This window comes from Staurois parvus, unplaced genomic scaffold, assembly GCF_062004578.1.
Source record: "Staurois parvus isolate SC_StPar_1 unplaced genomic scaffold, SC_StPar_1.0 ptg000860l, whole genome shotgun sequence".
In the NCBI taxonomy this organism is placed as follows: domain Eukaryota; kingdom Metazoa; phylum Chordata; class Amphibia; order Anura; family Ranidae; genus Staurois; species Staurois parvus.
This window is the reverse complement of record NW_028318656.1, coordinates 2,076,127-2,093,149: the sequence shown is the minus strand read 5'-3', so window position 1 is coordinate 2,093,149 and position 17,023 is coordinate 2,076,127. Positions and strand designations below refer to the sequence as shown.

Below are 17,023 nucleotides of genomic sequence, written 5' to 3'. Positions count from 1 at the left end.
AGTGCGGCACATCGCATATGATTCACACAGGAACCACACCGCATTCCTGCGCAAATTACATGCGATGTCTGTGCGGTGCAATTTGAGCCATACATTTTGTATGGCTCAAATTGCATCGCATCCGCACCAAAAAGGCACAGGACCCTTTTATTCCCCTGCACCTGATTCGCATTGCATGGGTATTGACATCCATGCCATGCAAATTCTGGTATTCGCACTGCGTTTTACGATCTGTTTTCGGGGTGTCGTTAATTTAACACCCGTACCAGATTGCGCGATTGAAATGCGGTGCGGGAAACGCACAGGATTCGCTGTGTTTCCCGCACCGTATCAGTGTGCTAGAAGTGGGATTACACCCAAAAGCAAACATTTATTAGATTGCAGCTTACCATTTCCTACTTCTATTCTCACCTAGTGATCTGGCCAGCAAGTCTGCAGTTTTTCAAAAGCAAAAGCTCTCCAGCAGAACGCATCGGATTACATAGATGAGAAAAACCACGTAACACTGACAGGCGTGCTTACAGCTTTTATTTATTCATGTAAAACCTTTAGGGAAAAAAAAAAAAAAAAAAAAAAAAGATGTTTGCCGTAAATGATTATAAAGCGTGAGCTGGAGTTTGGATTCGGTTTGTTAGTGTATTTAAATTTGCCAATACATTTTACGCTCCACCCACCACCACCACTGTCAATACTGCAGTATGCTGTGCCTCCTGTGCTCAATGCTCCAAAGTGGTGTCTCACTAATACAGAAGGGTGTGCTACTGGCCAGATTGCCAGGTGAAAACCAAGCCACAGGAAAGGAAACTAATGAAGCCACCACATCGAATGACTGGTAAAGCTGCAATATAATACACTTTTTGTTACGGGTTTAATACCAATTTTAACCTCTCAAATCCCACGTTGCTGTGCTGCAACCGCATGCACACATGTGTAGGGTGCTTGCAGAGTGGATTTATTCAATTAACAGGGGGCACAATTGCCCCTGCAAAGCATTGCAGCTGTGGCCTGTGTACACCCCCAGCCGCTAAAGGGGATGTGGTTGAGGAACGGGGAGGGGGCGGGGAATATAACTGCAGCTCAAGTACCCGGTTTTACTGCCCCTCAGCTGCTAGTGTGAATGAGCCCTTACACGCCAAAGCAGTCTTGCTGCTTGTTAATATTTTAATGTCCATCGGTTCCGACGGAAGGATGATTTTACCATCAGTACTGGAAAGGGCTCTCTGCAATAAGAATGACTGAGCTGAACTATTTCCTACCACAAAGAGCAAATAAAAACAAACAAAAAAAAAAAGAAAGAAAACAAAACAAAAAAAAACAAAAACAAAAACGACCATAGTTTACCCAATCCCTTACCGCCCTACGTACGTAAACCGCCTGGTATGGAAGTGGTTATAAACATAAAACAAAACAGAAGGCGCACTAGCCGTCATTAGGGATGCACCAAAACGTTTCGGTGGCTGAATGTTTAGCCGAAAACACCCCTATCGACCGTTGGTCGATATCAAAATAGCCCCCCCCCCCCCACAAGGTGGTTCTCGGTCTTACCCGAGAACCCATCCAACGATCCCAGCGCTGGGCATAGAGGATTAGTGAAGGAAAGATTGCCTCCACTTATCTCTATGCCCATGGGAGGACCGGAGCGACGTCATTACGTCACTTCTGATTCTGGCACCACGTAAACAAGGCCATTTTTTTAAAGCACTAGATCAATGCTTTTTTTTTTAAATCTAATGCTATACAGTATAGAGGAGAGATGTCGGGTCTTATTGACCCCAGATCTCTCCATAAAAAAGGACCTGTCACTACTTTTTTCTATGACAAGGGATGTTTGCATTATGACACTTCTGATTCCGGTGCTGGGCATAGAGATGAGTGAAGGAAAGATGGCCTCCACTCCTCTCTATGCCCTTGGAGACCGAAGCGATGTCACTTCCAGTTCCGGACATTTTTTTTTTCTTTCACAAGGGATGTTTACATTCCTTGTGATAAGAATAAAAGTGATGAAAAAAAAAATTTAAAAAAGGATCAGTGTAAAAAAGCGTGTTTAAAAAAAAAAAAAAAAAAAAAAAAAAAAAAAAAAAGCTTAAAGTGCCCCATCCCCCCCGTGTAGTGGCGAACGCATACATAGGCCACGCATACATATGTAAACAATGTTCAGATCACACGTGAGGTATCGCGAACGTCAGAGCAAAAGCAATAATTCTAGCACTAGACCCCCTTTAAAAATTTCTACAGGTTACCAGTTTAAAAGTTACAAAGCGTCATTCATGGAGATTTTTTAAGTACCGTAGCTTGGCGCCATTCCACTAGCATTTAAAGCATGACATGTTGGGTATCCATTTACTTGGCGTAACAGCGTTTCATTTTTTACAAAAAATGTGGGGTATATATATATATATATATATATATATATTTTTTTTTTTTAAGTCATTCAAAAGTTTTTTTTTTTCCCAAAAAATTGCGTTTAAAAAAAAACAAACCTTTTTAAAAAAACTGTCCATTTCAGTTTTCTGCCAAGTTCATCCTGCATTTTTGGTTTCGGCCCCAGAATTTCAGTGCACCACTACGCATTATCCATAAAACATTTTTATTTGCACAAAAGTGGTAAGTATTATACTCAAAAATATCATTTCAAAAGCTCATCACATAGAAAACAGCACAGTCCAATCCACGATTTGTCAGGCTATAGTGTTTTGAGGACGGACCTCTTCCTCAGAGCCACGCAAGTGGTTGTACTGGGATTATGGTTGAGACTACAACCATGATCCCGTTATTTTTTTTTTTGTGCTGGCAATTTTCTTATGTAAAAAGTAGTCCAAGCGGCTATGCAGCTGCTGGATTACTTTTACAGGATGGTGGAAAGGGGTCCCACCCCTCCTCCCACCTTTACTGGGCTCTCCCATTCACCCGGTAAAGATGTGACTGGTGGCATTGGCTCTCCTGAACAGTGTGAGGAACTGAGGTTGTTCCTTCCGCTGTGTGATGTTAGAAACCGGAAGCAACGATGATTTTGTCACTTCTGGTTTCGTTTTTTGTGTTTACTCTCCGGTTACTGGCCAGTGAAGCAGTTGATTAGACCAATCAGTGTCTGATCAGCTGCATTGGAAGCCAGAGGAGAGTTCCAATATATATCGTGTGTGTGTGTGTATACACACCCACACCCACACCCAAATTAAAAACACCCCTGCCCTCACGCGCAAAGGTGAACACATGCAATACGTAAACGGCGATCGCACCATGCATGTCAGGTATTAGCGAGAATATCAGATTGAGGACAATAATTCAAGCACTAGACCTCCTGTGTAACTCTAAATTATCAAAATATGATACTTTGGAAGTTTTTATAGGTTATCAGTTTAAAGTACCGTAGTTTGTCGTCATTGACGTGCGTAATTTAAAAAAGTTTGACATCTTTGGCATCCATTTACTCGGTGTAACATCATCTTTTATATTTTACCAAATGTCGTATTATATTGTGTTTGTGTTAACTAAAATTCCAAATTGTCCCTTGAAAAACCGGTGCAGATACCGTGTGCATTGAAAAATTGCGACACTAATTTTATACTCTAGGGCAGGGGTCTCCAAATGTTCTAAACAAAGGGCCAGTTTATTGTCCTTCAGACTTTAAGAGGGCCGGACTGTAGCCAGCAGGAGTGGAAATTTTCCTGGCATCAGTAAACATCACCATATAGGAACCAAATGGTATCATTGGATGAAATGGGGCCCCATGGTTGGCGCCAGTTGCAGAAACGGCGCCCCATGGTTGGCGCCAGTTGCAGAAACGGCGCCCCATCGTTGGCGCCAGTTGCAGAAACGGCGCCCCATCGTTGGCGCCAGTTGCAGAAACGGCGCCCCATCGTTGGCGCCAGTTGCAGAAACGGCGCCCCATCGTTGGCGCCAGTTGCAGAAACGGCGCCCCATCGTTGGCGCCAGTTGCAGAAACGGCGCCCCATCGTTGGCGCCAGTTGCAGAAACGGCGCCCCATCGTTAATAATAGTAAAAATGTAAAAGTGAGCGTTATCCAATCAGCATCTAAGCACTCAAGGTAACCAACATAAACCTTACAATAGAATAGATAAAACAGTGCAGCACTAAAATGATTCAAAACAAAAGAAAGTATTAGACAAACTGATAATAAAAGTTTGATATAAATGACAGTCTATGTGACTATAAGGTGCCAGGTGACTGGTTAAAACTCGATGGTGGTGCTCCGTGAAAAATGGCAGAATTACGCACTCACCAGATGCGTAATAGTTATACGCATTAAGTATCACATCCAGAGATTTCCTCATCAGATATAAGTCTGTTCAAGGCTTAGGTGCTCCGCCCTCAGGGTAGTATTCAGCAAATGCCCGGTAACAAATTACTCAGATCCAGGTAACCAGAGATCTCTTTAAGGGATAAGTAGAAGAGGCTGCCTGCTTACAGGATAACTTCCTTCTCTGGATAAGGCAACTGGATCACAAAAATGGGCTCTGCAAATAAACATACAGCATTGCAGCTCTGACCTTCCACTTCAGGCCCTTGTCTGTCTCCCACAGACCATTTTCTTACCAATACTGTCTGCATAGCTAGCAGACCCTTGCTGCTCTGGCCCTCAGGCTTGGATCTCTGCCTATTCCAGCGCAAACATGCCCCATTGTTGGCGCCAGTTATAAAAATGGTGCCCCATGGTTGGCGCCAGTTGGAAGAATAGTGTTTCGGTATCAGTGGGAGGAATAGCGCCCCATGGGCCAGATAAAGGCATGCAAAGGGCTGCATCCGGCCCCTGAGCAGTTTTGAGGACCACTACTGTATGGTCTCTGCTTTAAAAAAATAAAAATGTATAATGTTCAGGGTTCTAAGTAATTTTCTAGCAAAAAAAACCATGTAATGTACCATAGGAGAGAAATGCTAGAATTTGCCCGGTAGACAAGTTGTTAAAAAAACAGGTTTGGAATGTTTTCCTAAAACGAAAAAGTATCTAAAGTTACAGTTAAAAGATTGCATTTGTTTTGCTCCACAGAGCTATTCCAACCATCTTATGGAGGAAACCTCCCAGGCATTCAGGAATTTTGGCACTTCTCGCTGCTGGAGTATCCAACACATACAAGAGTCAGAAACTAACTAAAAAAAAAATAAATCACTTTGGAGAGCACCTTTATATTAAAAAAAAAAAAAAAAAAAAAGAACAAAAAAAAGGAAGAGCAAATTCTAGATGGTCATTCCCTAAAAGACTTTGTAAAGCTAGCCTTAGGCTAGTAGATTTTCAAACATTTGTATGAAAATTCTAACTACACTTGATGACCTGGCAAATGTCATTCGAAAGCACAAAGTTAGATTTGCCTTTAACATTGGATTTTGAAGTGAATGGACTTCAACGAACGGAATATATACACGTTTAGAAATTTGTTTGCAGAAAATTTTCCATTCCTTTTCTCGCCATTGCGATTGGAAAAAAACAAAAACAAAAACATGGATGTGACCACCCCCAACTAAGGATTACAGGATTGAAGGAACATTCTTAGACACTTCTCACCCAGCCTATGGTAAAATGACAGCCGTGCAGGACTTTCGTCATATGACGTCCTCCTGGAACACGGCCATGCTGCGAACTGTCATTGGACACAGGCGATTACAGATTACTGTACTAGGCCCACTTCCAGTACCATGGTATCAATCCCAGAACACAAGAGAATTGTAAACAATGAATAGCTTTGATTCGTGCAATTTATTGTGTTGGTAGCTGTGATTGGTCACCGTGATCACATGGTACAGGTGACAGCCCATCTGTACCATGTGATTAGCTGTGAGCCAATCACAGGTAATCAGAACAATGCACACTGAATGAATCAATTGCATTCAGTAAAAATGGTTGCTATACCAGTTAAATCCACTGGTATAAGCAATTCTAATGTGTAAAAAACAAAAAAAAAAACCCACATACATACATACAACATAAAAAATTGCAACACTCATTTTATACTCTAGGGCCTCCAAGTAATTTTCTAGCAAGAATATATATTTACTGTTCCAAACTATTCTGCAAATTATATTTCTCATTTACCTAAATAATTGCTGTAAATAACAGTCAGCATAATTCTCATGTTACAACTATTAAGAGTACAATTCACATTTTATTGAACAAACCTCCTAATGATAACAGGATTTTTGTTCCAAATTATTCCGCACAGTAAATTTCAAAACACTTTATAGGTTGTAAAGAACTGAAAATTGTCATTTGTTGTGTTTGCAGCATATTTACTGAAATCAAAAGCTATTTCAATCAAACTTTTAACAACATTTTAACTTTTTAAACATTTTAACAGGTCACGTTACATTGTAACATAGGACCCCTTATTTGATAGCAGCTTCACAAGTCTTGCATCCATTGAACTTGGGAGTTTTTGGACAGTTTCTGCTTGAATTTGTTTGCAAGATGTCAGAATAGCCTCCCAGAGCTGCTGTTTGGATGTAAACTGCCTCCCACCCGCATAGATCTTTTGCTTGAGGATGCTCCAAAGGTTCTCAATAGGATTGAGGTCAGGGGAGGATGGGGGCCACACCATGACTTTCTCTCCTTTTATCCCCATAGCAGCCATTGATGCAGAGGTATTCTTTGCAGCATGAGATGGTGCATTGTCATGCATGAAGATGATTTTATTACGGAAAGCATAGTTCTTCCTTCTGTACCAGGGAAGAAAGTGGTCAGTCAAACTCCACATACTTTGCAGGGATCTTTACACCTTCGGGGACCCTAAACGGGTCGAGCAGCTCTGTTCCCATGATTCCGGCCAAAAACATGACTCCACCACCGCCTTGCTGATGTCGCAGCCTTGTTGGAACAGGGTGGCCGTCCGCCAACCATCCACTACTCCATCCATCTGGACCATCCAGGGTTGCATGGCACTCATCAGTGAACAGGACTGTTTGAAAATTAGTCCATGTATTTTTCTGCCCAATGCAGCCGTTTCTGCTTGTGAGCATTGGTTAGTGGTGGCCGAATAGAAGGTTTATGCACAGTTGCAAGACTCTGGAGGACTCTACACCTTGATGTCCGTGGGACTCCAGAGGCACCAGCAGCTTCAAATATCTGTTTGCTCCTATGTAATGGTATTTTAGCAGCTGCTCTCTTGATCCGATGCATGGATCTGGCAGAAATCTTCCTCAATGTGCCTTTATCTGCACGAACCCGTCTGTGCTCTGAATCAGCCACAAATCTCTTAATAGTGCGATGATCACGCTTAAGTTTTTGTGAAATATCGAATGTTTTCATACCTCGTCCAAGGCATCGAACTATTTCACTCTTTTCAGCAGCAGAGAGATCCTTTTTCTTCCCCGTATTGCTTGAAAATGGTGCTCTGCTTAATAATGTGGAACACCCTCCTTTAGTAGCTTTTCCTAAAATTGGGCTCACCGGCCAATCTAATTATCACAGGCGTCCGAGATTGTTTTCAGTGATCAAAATGAGTTTTAGGGCTCGTTCACACTTGACTCTTTAACCAACGCTTGCCAAATGCCCCTATAGCGTTTGGCAAGCGTTGGTCCAGCACTTGGAGCGTTTTTTATTACTCGGCAAACGCCACATGCACTCTTTAGCGGCGGTTGCTAGGCATTTGCCGAGCGGTAAAAACGCCCTACAAACGCCTATAATGAAGTTTGAATGGTGTTACCGCTCCACAAACGCCCCGCAACTGTGTCGCAACCGCACCACAAACGCCGGCCAGGCGTTTGCTGAGCGGCACCATAGACTAGAATAGGAGGCTTCAACGCCTCCTGACTCGACCAGAGGCGTCCGTTTTGCCGCGACGCTAACGCTCCCGTTAGAACAGCACCATGTGCTGCAATGTGCAGAATTGCCAGAGGCAAAAATGCTTCCCAAACGCGCCTCTGCCGCCTGCACACAACGCTAGTGTGAACGTAGCCAAACTGAAAAACAAAATATTTCCTCTTTGTGACACTTAAATAGAATTTGCATAATAATTTGGAACAGGATATATATCTCTATCTCTCTATCTATATCTCTCTATCTATATCTCTCTATCTATATCTCTCTATCTATATCTCTCTATCTATATCTCTCTATCTATATCTCTCTATCTATATCTCTCTATCTATATCTCTCTATCTATATCTCTCTATCTATATCTCTCTATCTATATCTCTCTATCTATATCTCTCTATAAAATTACCGTGGGAGAGGAATGTCAGAATTGGCCCGACAAGTGGTTGAAACCACTTTAAAAGAAAAAGAGCCTGGTATTGAATTGGTTACATGCTGTCACCAGTCAGTGCCCCTGACCACCACCGCACCAGTCATATGACACTGTACTGCACAGTATGTAAAAAAAAAAAAAAAAAAGAAGTTGTATCATTTTTTGAAAACTAAAAAAAAAAAAAATCAAAGAAAAAATAAAGACAAAAAAAAAAAAAAAAACAAACAAACTTTCCATGACTATTACTAAATACTTTTGACTGGGGTAATATTGGGGCAATTTGGGGGATATCTGTACTGTCCTGACATTTGTGGACCTCAAGAAATGAGATTGGCTGTCAGTACATTACATTATTATTATTCAGGATTTATATAGCGCCAAAAGTTTGCTCAGCGCTTTACAAAATGAAGACAGACATAGTTACAAAAATACAATTTGGTACAAGAGGAAACAGGAGGTCAGGATTGATCAATTTTCAGCTATATATCCCATAGTTTGTGGACTCTATACCTTTCCTACAGACTAAATATATACCGATTTGGGTTTTCATCACCAAAGAAATGTAGCGCAATACATTTTGGCCTAAATTTATGAAGGAAGATTGGAATTTTTTTTAAATGATCAGTCAGCAAATTATATATATATTTTTTAATTACATTCAAAGTGTGAAAGCACTGAAAGCACTGAAAATTGGCTTGGGCAGGAAGGGAGTAAAAGCGCCCTGTGTTGAGGTGGTTCAAATGAAAAACTTCCAATGAATTTCTACTAGCGTATAGCCAGCTCTATCAGAATCCTAATACTACACCGCTTTCCTGTTCAATTCACATGCGATTCCATGTGTTGCGATTCGAGCCCACTCATTTTGAATGGTCTCAAATTTCACCGCATTGTGTCAAAAGTTGCACGTGAACTAAATTTTGGAACCGGACTGCAAACCGGTTCACATGGTATTTCTGTTCCATGCGAACCGACGTAGGAAAATACACTGCGTATGCGACCAGCGTGTGGGGTGCCGTTAAGATTGCACCTGCTGCAGACTGCAAGGGCAGTGCGATTCGAATGCAGTGTGAGATACGCACACAGATCACAGTCACCACGTTCTATTGTGAGGCTACGTTAAATCCTTCAGCGGTTTTGTTCATCCCTAACCCTTTCACGCCAGACGAACGCAAATGTGCGGCCTCCCAGCGTCTGGGCCTTGACGCCGAGTGGCCGCACATTTGCGGTCTATTAAAAAAGGACATATGTGCCGAGAGCGCGCACCCTGCGCTTTCCCAGCACACATGTCCGGTACTCACGGAAAGGTCCCGATCGCCTCTTTCGATGGGGACCTTTCCCGATCATGTGAACGCCGTGACGGCGCATCACGGCTGTCACATGACCCTAAACCCCACCCCGCCTCCCGTCTTCTGAAACTCTTAAAGGGCCGGGAGGCGCCGGCATGAAGGGGTTAAAGCAGAACTTCACTCTTTTAGTCAATTGACAATGTTTTCATCTTTATACTGCTGGAATTAGTAAACGCATAGGAAAGTATAATCAATTTACTGGTTTTTAACCTTTTATTCAGCTATGTCCTGCTTTCCAAGCCTAGGCAAGTGAGGTCATAAATTGAGTCTTCAGGAGTGGAGGAGGAGTTATCTCACAAAGCAGACCCTCCTGCCTGAGCTAAAGGCAGATGGATCCCAGGAAGTAACTGCTACACGAATCGTGTACCCTTACTCAAGATGGCCACGGCCAGAAATGCTGGGGGGGGGGGGGGGGGGTGTTTATCAAAGTGATTTCCTAGCAAAAAGCATGGAGACACAGATGGATGGGGGAGTTTTTGAATATTTATAATGAATTAAATTAGCTTTTTTGGTTTGTATTGCAAAGATGCAGTGCAGTTCCGCTTTAACAAAAATGACTAACGAAAAAAAGTTAAATAATTAAAAGCGGTAATGTGTGCGATTAGTAGACTCCTTGACTTCACATCAAACAAAAAATAAATAAAAGTCTTTGTAATCCTCAAATCTCCCTGGATTTGACTTTTGAGGCATTTATTTATGAGATTTAAGGCTAGAATTCCTTTGCAGCATTAAAAAGCCAAAACCCCATCAGGCATTTCAAGCCTTGCCAAAAACCTCAGGTCCTCATGCACACGGAACGTTTTTACAGCGGCTGTTTTTGGCATCTGACATTTTTTTCTACAGCCAGTAAACCCCCCAGCATGTTATCCTATGTGTTCATACACACATACAGGTGAAACTCAAAAAATTAGAATATCGTGCAAAAGTTCATTTATTTCAGTAAAGCAATTTAAAAGGTGAAACCAAAGTGCTGTATCAAAGCACATTAATAGAAAGTTACGTGGAAGGGAAAAGTGTGGAAGAAAAAAGGTGCACAAGCAGCAGGGATGACCGCAGCCTGGAGAGGATTGTCAGGAAAAGGCCATTCAAAAGTGTTGGAGACTTTCACAAGGAGTGGACTGAGGCTGGAGTCAGTGCATCAAGAGCCACCACACACAGACGGATCCTGGACATGGGCTTCAAATGTCGTATTCCTCTTGCTAAGCCACTCCTGAACAACAAACAACGTCAGAAGCGTCTTACCAGGGCTAAAGAAAAAAACAGACCTGGTCTGTTGCTCAGTGGTCCAAAGTCCTCTTTTCTGATGAGAGCAACTTTTGCATCTCCTTTGGAAACCAAGGACCCCGAGTATGGAGGAAGAATGGAGAGGCCCAAGGACCCCGAGTATGGAGGAAGAATGGAGAGGCCCAAGGACCCAGAGTATGGAGGAAGAATGGAGAGGCCCAAGGACCCAGAGTATGGAGGAAGAATGGAGAGGCCCAAGGACCCAGAGTATGGAGGAAGAATGGAGAGGCCCAAGGACCCCGAGTATGGAGGAAGAATGGAGAGGCACAAGGACCCCGAGTATGGAGGAAGAATGGAGAGGCACAAGGACCCCGAGTATGGAGGAAGAATGGAGAGGCCCAAAGACCCCGAGTATGGAGGAAGAATGGAGAGGCACACACTGCAAGATGCTTGAAGTCCAGTGTGAAGTTTCCACAGTCTGTGTTGATTTGGGGAGCCATGTCATCTGCTGGTGTTGGTCCACTGTGCTTCATTAAGTCCAGGGTCAATGCAGCCGTCTACAAGGAGATTTTGGAGCACTTCATGCTTCCTTCCGCAGACAAGCTTTATGGGGATGCTGACTTCATTTTCCAGCAGGACTTGGCACCTGCCCACACTGCCTAAAGCACCAAAACCTGGTTCAATGACCGTGGGATTACTGTGCTTGATTGGCCAGCAAACTCGCTTGACCTGAACCCCATAGAGAATCTATGGGGCATTGCCAAGAGAAAGATGAGACATGAGACCGAACAATGCAGAAGAGCTGAAGGCCGCTATTGAAGCATCCTGGTCTTCCATAACACCTCAGCAATGCCACAGGCTTATAGCTTCAATACCATGCCGCATTGAGGCAGTAATTGCTGCAAAAGGGGCCCAAACCAAGTACTGAGTACATATGCTGCTTCTACTTTTCAGAGGTCCGATATTGTTCTATGTACAATTCTTGTTTTATTGATTGCATGTAATATTCTCATTTTCTGAGATTGTGGATTTGGGGTTTTCATGAGCTGTAAGACATAATCATCGCAATGATGACAAATCACGGCTTGAACTATCTTGCTTTGCATGTAATGAGTCTATCTCATATATTAGTTTCACCTTTTAAGTTGCTGCACTGAAATAAATGAACTTTTGCATGATATTCTAATTTTTCGAGTTTCACCTGTAGACCGGAATCAACATTTTTTGGCTGGAAAAACCGAGGACAAGTGGGCTTCTAGAGGAGTTTTTTTAGCTTTAAAAATGCTCTAACGCTGAAAAATGCGGTAAAACGCAAGGTTTATTTTTTTATCTTTATGCATTCTATTTATGAAGGTAAAAAAACAAACAAAAAAAAAAACCAAAAAAAACCCCCAAAAAAAAAAAAACACACTGTGTGCAGCAACGCCCCCCCCCCCTCCCCTCACCAGCCCCCCTAATACTTACCTGAGCCTCATCGAGATACACATCCTCCCACCCGATTTAAACTTCAAAATGCCGTACTATCGTGTCACAATCACATTGCACAGCAATCACAGATTTAAATCATGGTGGTCAAAAAGGCACCCACATTTCACCTCCCCACCTCCTGCCAAACACACTCAGAATGCTTTGCAGAGGAGCAGTAGTGCCTGTTGCACTTATGAATGAGCACTTAGTTGCATCCGGCAGCGGCACTCTTGGGGCTCGTTAACATGCAAAGTTGGGAGGGGGTGATAAAACTCTGTGGTTGAGTCACTGTTTTACTACCCCCATTCCATGCCACAGCAGAAACTACACCCCCTGTTACTTTTGGCGGGTGCTACCGCCTGTTAATCAAGACCCATTCAAGTAAATGGGGCTATTCTGCAGGTTTCTCAGCAACTGCATACTTCTGCGGGGTCCAAGGGGTGCAGGGGCAAGTGGTGAGAAAGCAACACACCACTGCCTTTTTAGCCCCTTGTTTGCTATATTGGACAAGGTTGCAGAACACTTGCAGAGCTGCCTCATTCACTTGACTGGATCTGAGTCTGTGCTGGCTCCTATGCCCTTTCATGGTTGGAGGGTATAGCACCTGCCAAGCATGACCCAGTCAAGTGAAGTCAGAGGAGACTTAAACTTTTGTGGCTCTCGCTCCCTACTACAGCTCCAACATACATGGCTCTCGCTCCTTACTACAGCTCCAACGTACGTGGCTCTTGCTCCCTACTACAGCTCCAACGTACGTGGCTCTCGCTCCTTACTACAGCTCCAACACACGTGGCTCTCGCTCCCTACTACAGCTCCAACACACGTGGCTTTCGCTCCCTACTACAGCTCCAACGTATGTGGCTCTTGCTCCCTACTACAGCTCCAACGTATGTGGCTCTTGCTCTCTACTACAGCTCCAACGTATGTGGCTCTTGCTCCCTACTACAGCTCCAACGTATGTGGCTTTTGCTCCCTACTACAGCTCCAACGTCTGTGGCTCTCGCTCCCTACTACAGCTCCAACGTCTGTGGCTCTCGCTCCCTACTACAGTTACAACTTTACAAGTAGTATCTCTGCATTGCACTCTGTTTTCAGCTGTTGGATGGTGTGTCAGCAAGCCCAAATTATGATCTACCAGTCACCTGTCCAAGATCTACTGGTAGATCACGAGCTGCTGGTTGCTGACCCCGACTTTAGGGTTCCAAATTCTGATTTAACTCCCAATTTCAACCACCTTGTACAAGCAAATATGGGTGTCTGTCAGAAATGCACTTCTATAGCTGGCAAGAATTTGGTGGTGAAAGAATCACCAAAATGGACATGCTTGTAGGTGTTACCCTGTCGCTACAGGTGAGCGTTTCACTTCCCCAATGAGAGAGGCGCAAGCGAGACATGGCTTGTAAGGTTCTTTAAATGGGCAATTTCATGCATCAATATGAGCTTCCATCAAACCATGCAAGAGGCATTAATGCATAAAAGAATGGACAACGTATGCCAAGGCATCACACTGATGTGAACTAGCACCATTTACAACAATGGGCAGCTTGTGTACACGAGTGGACATGCGTTAAAATGAGTAAAAAAAACCGCACAGGCATGAACTAGTCTTTTTAAGAGTATGTATTCCTGTCTTACCTCGTAAGTGCTGGTAAGCCGCAACCGATAGAAAACCGGAATGAAGATGTACGCAGGAATCAGCAGCCCGAGGACGTAAGAGCAGCCAAGGAACCAGTACTCCGTTCCAAAGCGATACATCTCTGAAGGCACGCCGAGAATAGCCACAGCGGACTGGAATGTAGCCAGAAGTGACAAGGCTACCGGGAAGAAGCCCATATTACGGTTGGCCAGCAGGAACTCTTGTGTGGTGCGCTGTTTTCCTCCACTCAAGGCATAGTAGAGTCCAATGGCTGAGGACAGGACTAAGAGCAGGGCGAAGATAATGTAATCCACCGTAGTAAACGTCATGGTGGATACAAGACTAATTCCAGCTACACAAGTCACTGTCCGCTGGGTTTGTTCAATGTTCCGCAGTTTGTGTGTTCATTTTAGGTTTCTACTGAAGACGAATTAGAGCGTCCACATGATTTGTGAAGATGCAATTACAAGGTCCTCTGGTTTGGTTTCCACCAGTCATCTTGAAACATTCCTGCCGTGTGAAGGAACCGCTACAGCATAGATGTCTAATCCCGGCTTAATCTTTTAATCTCTAGTAAACCTGTAAGAAAACAGAGGGAAGTCAGATTTTAACTAGTTACAGTATAATAAAGTAGTTAATGCTTCAACCTCCACAGTTAAGAAGAAAGTTACATGATCCCACAGAGGCTGAAGTTCGGAGTATATACTATGGAAGCATCTGGCATGTGTCCTAGAACTACAAATGCTTCCATGGTATATATGATATTTAGGGGCATGGACACACAGCGGGTAAAATACGTAGCCATTTTTCTCAGTAAATACACTGCTCAAAAAAATTAAAAAGGAACACTTTGAAAACCCATCAGATCTCAATGGGGAGGAATCTCCTGCTGGATATCGATACTGATATGGACGGGGTAATGTGTTAGGAACGTAAGGATGCCCCATTGTTTGATGGAAATGAAAATGATCGACCTAAAGAGGAGTGAATTCAGACACCCCGAAAATCAAAGTGAAGAAATGATGCAGCAGGCGAGTCCATTTTGCTGAAATTCCATTGCAGCAACTGAAAATGGTCCTCAGTAGTCTGTATGGCCCCCATGTGCTTGTATGCATGCCTGACAACGTCGGGGCATGATCCTAATGAGAATATGGATGGTGTCATGGGGTATTTCCTCCCAGATCTGGATCAGGCACCACTAAGCTCCGGGACAGTCTGAGGTGCAACCTGGCGGCGTCAGATGGACCGAAACATGATATCCCAGAGGTGTTCTATTGGATTTAGAACAGGCGAGTGTGGGGGCCATTCAATGGTATCAATTCCTTCAACCTCCAGGAACTGCCTGCATACTCTCCCCACATGAGGCCGGGCATTGTCGTGCACCAGGAGGAACCCAGGACCACTGCACCAGCATAGGGTCTGACAATGGGTCCAAGGATTTAATCCCGATGCCGAATGGCAGTCAGGGTGCCATTGGCTAGCCTGTAGAGGTCTGTGCGTCCCTTCATGGATATGCCTCCCCAGACTATCACTGACCCACCACCAAAAAACGGTCATGCTGAACGATGTTACAGGCAGCAGAACGTTCTCCACGGCTTCTCCAGACCCTTTCACGTCTGTCACATGTGCTCAGGGTGAAGCTGTTCTCATCTGTGAAAAGAACAGGGAGCCATTGGGGGACCTGCCAATTCTGGTGTTCAATGGCAAATGCAAAAATCGAGCTCTATGGTGCCGGGCAGTGAGCACAGGGCCCACTAGAGGACGTCGGGCCCTCAGGCCACCCTCATGAAGTCTGTTTCTGATTGTTTGGTCAGAGACATTTACACCAGTGGCCTGCTGGAGGTAATTTTGTAGGGCTCTGGCAGTGCTCATCCTGTTCCTCCTTGCAAAAAAGGAACAGTCCTGCATATGGGTTAAGGACCTTCTATGGCCCTGTCCGGCTCTCCTAGAGTAAACTGCCTGCGTCCTGGAATCTCCTCCATGCTCTTGAGACTGTGCTGGGAGACACAGCCAACCTTCTGGCAATGGTACGTATTGATGTGCCATCCTGGAGGAGTTGGACTGCCTGTGCAACCTCTGCAGGAGCCAAGCATCGCCTCAAAACTAGTGAAAAACAGTCAGAAAAGATGAAGAGAGAAAACAAATGTCAGTGGCCTCCACCTGTAAAACCATTCCTGTTTTGGGGATCGTCTCACTGAGGCCCATCTAGTGCACCTGTTAATCAGTTTCAGCTGCTTTGGTGTTAATGAAATTAACAACCCCCTCTGCTACTTAACTGACCAGATCAATATCCCAGGATTTTCATTGACTTGATGCTATACTCTTTATTAAAAAGTTTTCCTTAAATTTTTTGGAGCAGTGTATATTTATAAAAGGTGCTATTGACATATTTTCACCACATTTCGATAACAACCCATGCAATCTATACAAAGAAAGCAAAACAAATAAGTTCAGAAATTAAGTTATGTGTAAAAAAAATGGAATGACAGGGAAAAAGTATTGAGCACATTAACTGAAATTTAATTAATACTTCGTACGAAATCCTTTGTTGATAATGAGAGCTTCAAGACACTTCCTGTATGGAGAAACTAGCGGCATGCATTGCTCAGGTGTGGTTTTGGCCCGTTCTTCCACAGAGTCTTAAAATCTTGAAAATTCCACAGGCCTCTATAAACTCTGATCTTTAATTCTTTCCATAGAATTTCTGTTGGATTCAAGTCAGGTGATTGGCTGGGCCATTCTAACAGCTTTACTTTTTCCTTCTTTGAAACCAATTGAGAGTTGACTTGGCTTTGTGTTTGGGATCATTGTCTTGCTGAAATGTCCGCCCTCGTTTCCTATTCATCATCCAGGTAGATGTCAGCAGATTTTTATTAAGAATGTCTTGCTACAGTTTTCCATTCATCCTTCCTTCAATGATAGCTTGCCAGTACAGTATGCTGAAAAACAACCCCACACCATGTTAGAATGGTGTTTTTTTGGTGCCATTTGACCTCCAAACATGGAGTGTATTTTGGCATCCAAAGAATTCAATTTTTGTCTCATCTGACCAGACTATATTGTCCGAGTATTTCACAGGCTTGTCTAAATGTTGTGCAGCAATCTTTAAACAAGCTTCAACATGCTTTATTTTCCAGCAATGGAGTCTTGCATGG

General features: G+C 43.6%; 1 protein-coding gene across 1 annotated transcript in view; it reads right to left on the bottom strand.

Moving 5' to 3' along the window:
• Positions 1 to 14,426, bottom strand: part of SLC5A6 (solute carrier family 5 member 6) — a 69,119-nt gene extending 54,693 nt beyond the window's left edge. Inside the window, exon 1 of the mRNA XM_089655653.1 lies at positions 13,868 to 14,426. Within this exon, the coding sequence (XP_089511779.1) occupies positions 13,868 to 14,197 (330 nt within the window). The 5' untranslated portion in view covers positions 14,198 to 14,426. The remainder of the gene's footprint in view (positions 1 to 13,867) is intronic.
• Positions 14,427 to 17,023: the final 2,597 nt, after the last annotated feature.